The 4907-nt window shown below is 34.9% G+C and overlaps 1 protein-coding gene across 1 annotated transcript; it reads right to left on the bottom strand.

Moving 5' to 3' along the window:
- Positions 1 to 1510: 1510 nt before the first annotated feature.
- LOC145803120 (receptor-like protein EIX2) lies at positions 1511 to 4538 on the bottom strand. Its single transcript, XM_082896472.1, has one exon. It carries the CDS (start codon positions 4519 to 4521, stop codon positions 1519 to 1521), a length of 3003 nt encoding a protein of 1000 aa, XP_082752598.1. The 5' UTR covers positions 4522 to 4538; the 3' UTR covers positions 1511 to 1518.
- Positions 4539 to 4907: the final 369 nt, after the last annotated feature.

Below are 4907 nucleotides of genomic sequence, written 5' to 3'. Positions count from 1 at the left end.
TTGGTTACATTGATAGTTTTATTGCTTTGGCCTTTGTTAGTGTGTGGCATTCACCCAAAAAAGATATATATATATATATATTTTTTTAATTTTTAGTGATTTTTTTCTTTCTAAATTATGTCCTTTTTTTTTTTTACGTTGTAGGTTTGTCTTGTGTAGACAAATCTAAAAAAAAAAAAAAAAAAATCCTAAAGACAAAAAAAAGTTACAAAAAAATAAAAAGTCAACTATTTTTTTTTTTTTTATAATCCTTTTCGGACTTTTTTTTCAAAATTTTCAAATTTTTTGATCTTTTCTAATTTCTCTAGTCGAGTAGAATTCAAGAGTTAACACTTTCTAATTTTTTTTAAAAAAATCATTAAAGATTAAAAAAAATCAACAAAAAGTTATTAAAAAAGCCAACCTAAAACACTTGTAAATTGGTTAAAACTCAACAGACACAAATAGATAGAGAATAAAACAAACACACACACACACACACAAAATCTTTGGCACAAGTAAAGATTACTACAATGTGAAGAAAAACATGAATAGTTGAACCTATATGTGAATTTGACTGTGGCACAATAGCTCTCTGTTTTGATAAGGTTTTGGTTGGTGATACCATTACTATAAGTATATCATTGTTGGAGCATTTTGCTCAATTCTCAAAATTAAAACTAGAATCCATGGCCTCAATTGGCAAAAATCATAGAATTCACCAATAAAAGGAGAATACATATATATGCAAAACACAGTCTATAATATATTCTGGACAATATGATAGTTCACAAGTCATTTATTTAAGGAAAGACTACTTTAGAATATTTTACAAAAGACACAATCATCAAACCCCATCAACATATATACTAGAACTATAGAATTATTCAAACTTATTTCTTTCCAACAACTCAAGAAAATCCATAACATGATCTCAATGCTGCTTCCTCTGAGGGTCCTTTCTCCAGCTGAATATCAGACCCTTCAATGACAGCAAAGCATATAACAAGCATATTAGTGGATGTTAACATGGTTTCTCTGAAATAATGCAACAATTGACTTTTGAAAAATTATTTGAGAAATGTATTTGCACTATTTGAACTATAAAACGACAAACTTGCATTTGTTTCAATGTTTTTAAGCATGTGACAAAGAATTTTGGTGCTTTCCATAAAGAAATTAGGTGAAAATTAATCTGTATACTTTACTATATGATCTTGAATGTAAGACATGTTTTGATGATAATCTGGAAATATCACTACCTTCACTTCAAAATATGAATGGTTATTCTTCAAGTTGTGATGATATTCCAGAAATCATTAACATGATTAGCATTGTTATGTTAATGACGGTAAGGAAATGAAAAAAATTCAAAAGATTCATGTAAGAAAAATCATGGGCTATGAAGATGGAAATTTGATGCACACGTCGAAATTATCACAAGATGCAGAGGTAATGTATGTACATGATATGAGAGAGAGAGAGAGAGAGAGAGAGAGAGAGAGAGAGAGAGAGAGACGAACCAATTGGGAGATAAATTCATCTTCCAAATTTTCCTTTGTTGAACTTCCTCCTTAGCCAAGCGAACTTGATTGCTATGGTTACTGATATCCAATTGTAGTTGTTTTCGATGAACTGAAAGTATGCATACCTCCAAGACGTCTTGAAATTCAAAGTGCCACAGACCCCCACGAACCCAACCAAGAAACCAGGTCCAATGCCAGTGTAGAACCACAAAAAATCAGTTTCATCTGCTACTTTACTCTCATCAGCATGTTTGTGATCACCATCAGATGATTTATCATCGAGGCAGCTGTTTAGTGGTGCACCACAAAGGCCATCGTTGCCTATATAAATGGAAGGATCATCGAGAGTTTGAAGTTGATTTCCCGTTGGTATTCGCCCTGATAAATTATTGAATGACATGTTCAAATGACTTAGGTAGCTTAAACTGGACAGGCTTAGAGGAATGGGGCCAGAAAGTTTGTTTCGAGACAAATCAAGAGATTCCAATTGTGTCAAATTGCCGATATTATTAGGGATCCTTCCTTTTAGATGATTTCCAGATAAATTTAAGTTGAGCAACCCAAAAAGATCCATTAACTCTTCTGGAATCTCTCCAACAATGCCATTGTTCGAAAGGTCCATGGAGACAAGAAATTCCAGTGTCTTGGTGTATTCCAGTTCTCTTCCTTTCATTGAATCCAAAATATGCTCATCATAAAATCCTTTAGTATGAGAATCGAGAATTCGATCGAAAATGGACCCATAATCTGGTGCCACCATGGCAGTGAAGTTGCCAAAACAACGAGGGATATTTCCCGTTATGTTATTTTGTGCCAAGTTCAACAATTGCAAATTTTGGAGATGACAGAGTTGTGGAGGAATATCACCATAGAAATTATTTGATTGAAGATTGAGAAATTTAAGATTAGTTAGGTTATATCCAATCCATGGAGGGATATTATCAGTGAACACATTTTCACCTAGATCAATGGTGACAAGAAATGCAAAATTCTGCATGGACAAAGGAAGCTTCCCATAAAACTTATTGTTACGCAAGTGCAAGGATTGGAGAGAATATAGGGAACCCAATGAACTTGAAATTTCACCGTATAGACTATTATTCGTCAAATCTAGCACCATCAACTGGTTCAACTGCCCCAAGCAAGGAGGAATTTTTCCTGATAACTGATTGTTTGAGAAATCAATAAGAATTATACTCTTTGCCTTGCACAAAGACACTGGAATGACACCAGTCAAATGGTTATTTGAGAGGAGAAGAAATGTCAAGTTCATTGTCGAACTACCAGCCAGAGTAACATGTCTTGAGTTGATTAAGTTGTTAACATCTAAAGGAAACGGTGTTCCCAAATTATAACGATCACTATATCTATATTTACATTTTTGAAATGTTGGCACCTTTCCTTTGATCTGGTTGTTGGAAAGATCCAAGTATATAATGCCACAAATACTACTCTCAAACCAATCAGGAATGACAGCTGAGATGCTTGCATTAGACATGTATAACTCTGTAACATTTTTTTGTGTTTCGAGCCATTGAGGAAATTGGGGTCCTACTTTGATGGATGAAAATTGTATGACTTGGAGTTGAAATGGAGGTACCCATTGGGAGGTCACATTCAAAACTAATGAATTTAAATTTGAATGCAAGTACAATACATTTAAACTCTTGAGTTTGGCAAAGTGAAGTTCAAATACGGTGCCAACAAATGCATTATTTGACAAATCTAGATATTCTAGTTTTGAAAGTTGTCCAAGACTAATTGGAATGCTCCCATTCAATTGATTGTCTCTAGCATCTAACACTCTCAAATATGATAGTCTTCCGAGTGCTGATGGCAGCAGACCATAAAATGAATTCGATCCAATAATAAGCCTCTCTAGTTTCTTAAACTCTCCCAAATGGTCTGGCAGACCACCAGTCAACTTATTTGAAGAAAGAGACAAATCTTCCAAACTATTATGGATGCAACCAAATGGACTTCCAACAGAAGTTGAAAGCTTTCCAGTGAATATGTTATCGGACAAATCCAATACACGCAAGTTGCAGAGGTTCCTCATGTAGTTTGGTATTTCACCTTGAAACGCATTCGAAGAGAGGTCAAGCTCTGTAAGTTGTGTCATATTTCCCATCTCACTTGGAATTGGACCTTGAAGTTGATTGTAATTCAACCTGAGGATGGAAAGAGAAGCAAGATTCCCAAGGCAATGGGGGATTGCACCTCCATGGCTATTAAAACTAAGATCTATATGGACAAGACTGCTCAGGTTACACAAAGAATACGACATTGAATCATTGAAGTTGTTACTTGAAAGGTCAAGGACTGTGAGAGAGGTCAACCTTCCAAGTGTATCAGGAATTGGACCAGGTAAATAATTATAGCTAAGGTTGAGATACTGCAACCTTGAAAGATTTCCCAGATTATGAGGAATCGTTGCATCGAAAATTGAATCATTGAAGTTGTTACTTGAAAGGTGAAGGACTGTGAGAGAGGTCAACCTTCCAAGTGTATCGGAAATTGGACCACTCAAATAATTATTGCTAAGGTCGAGATACTGCAACCTTGAAAGATTTCCCAGATTATGAGGAATTGGTGCATCGAAAATTGACCCAGAGAGGTCAAGGTATCTCAAGCTTTTCAAAGATCCTAAGGAATTAGAAATTTGCATATCGTTCATGCTCAAGTCTAGGTAATGCAAATGATTCAAATCGAGTAAGGAAGGACTTACCTGACCACCCAATTTGTTCCCTCTGAAATTTGGATTATGCAGATCAAGCTTCACAACATGGCCTGTTTTGCTGCTACAACCAACTCCCTTCCACGTACAACAGTCCTCTCCAACCCACGAGGATAAACGATTTGCTTCATCTGTGAGATTTCCTTTGAATTTCATAAGAGCTTCTCGCTCACTCGCTATGCAACTCACATTTGAATTTGTACTACTACAAATGAACTCAAGTCTTGAAATGAAAAAAAGAGCAAATAACATCACAAGTGCACTAGAGATTGTGCCCATAGCTTCTGAGTGTGAAATGTAATTTTGATGCCTGTGTTGAAAGATTAAAGTTTTATAAATTGCATAAGAAGACTCGATTGTTTTGAAAAGTCTCAAGTCATGAGCAGCTAGTTATAATTATTTTTATTATAATATAATGTATATAATTAAAAATTATTAAAATATATAAATAAGAATACATATGTCCAAGTCAAGTCATCAGTGGACTGCCATTCCGTCTTTTTGGGGGTAGAAACAAGGCCATTACCTCTTTTTGGGGGGTAGAAACTCGTCTCTAGTCTTTGGTGTGTCAGGTTCATATTGGAGAAACACTACCAAAAAAATTAGGGAAATTTGCCTATAAACCCTTTTACCTTCCTTTCATTATTAGAAGGACTAAGAAAAAA

Source organism: Camellia sinensis, chromosome 11 (genome assembly GCF_055761805.1).
Source record: "Camellia sinensis isolate YWXY chromosome 11, ASM5576180v1, whole genome shotgun sequence".
Classification (NCBI taxonomy): Eukaryota; Viridiplantae; Streptophyta; class Magnoliopsida; order Ericales; family Theaceae; genus Camellia; species Camellia sinensis.
This window is presented reverse-complemented; position numbering and strand designations above follow the sequence as displayed.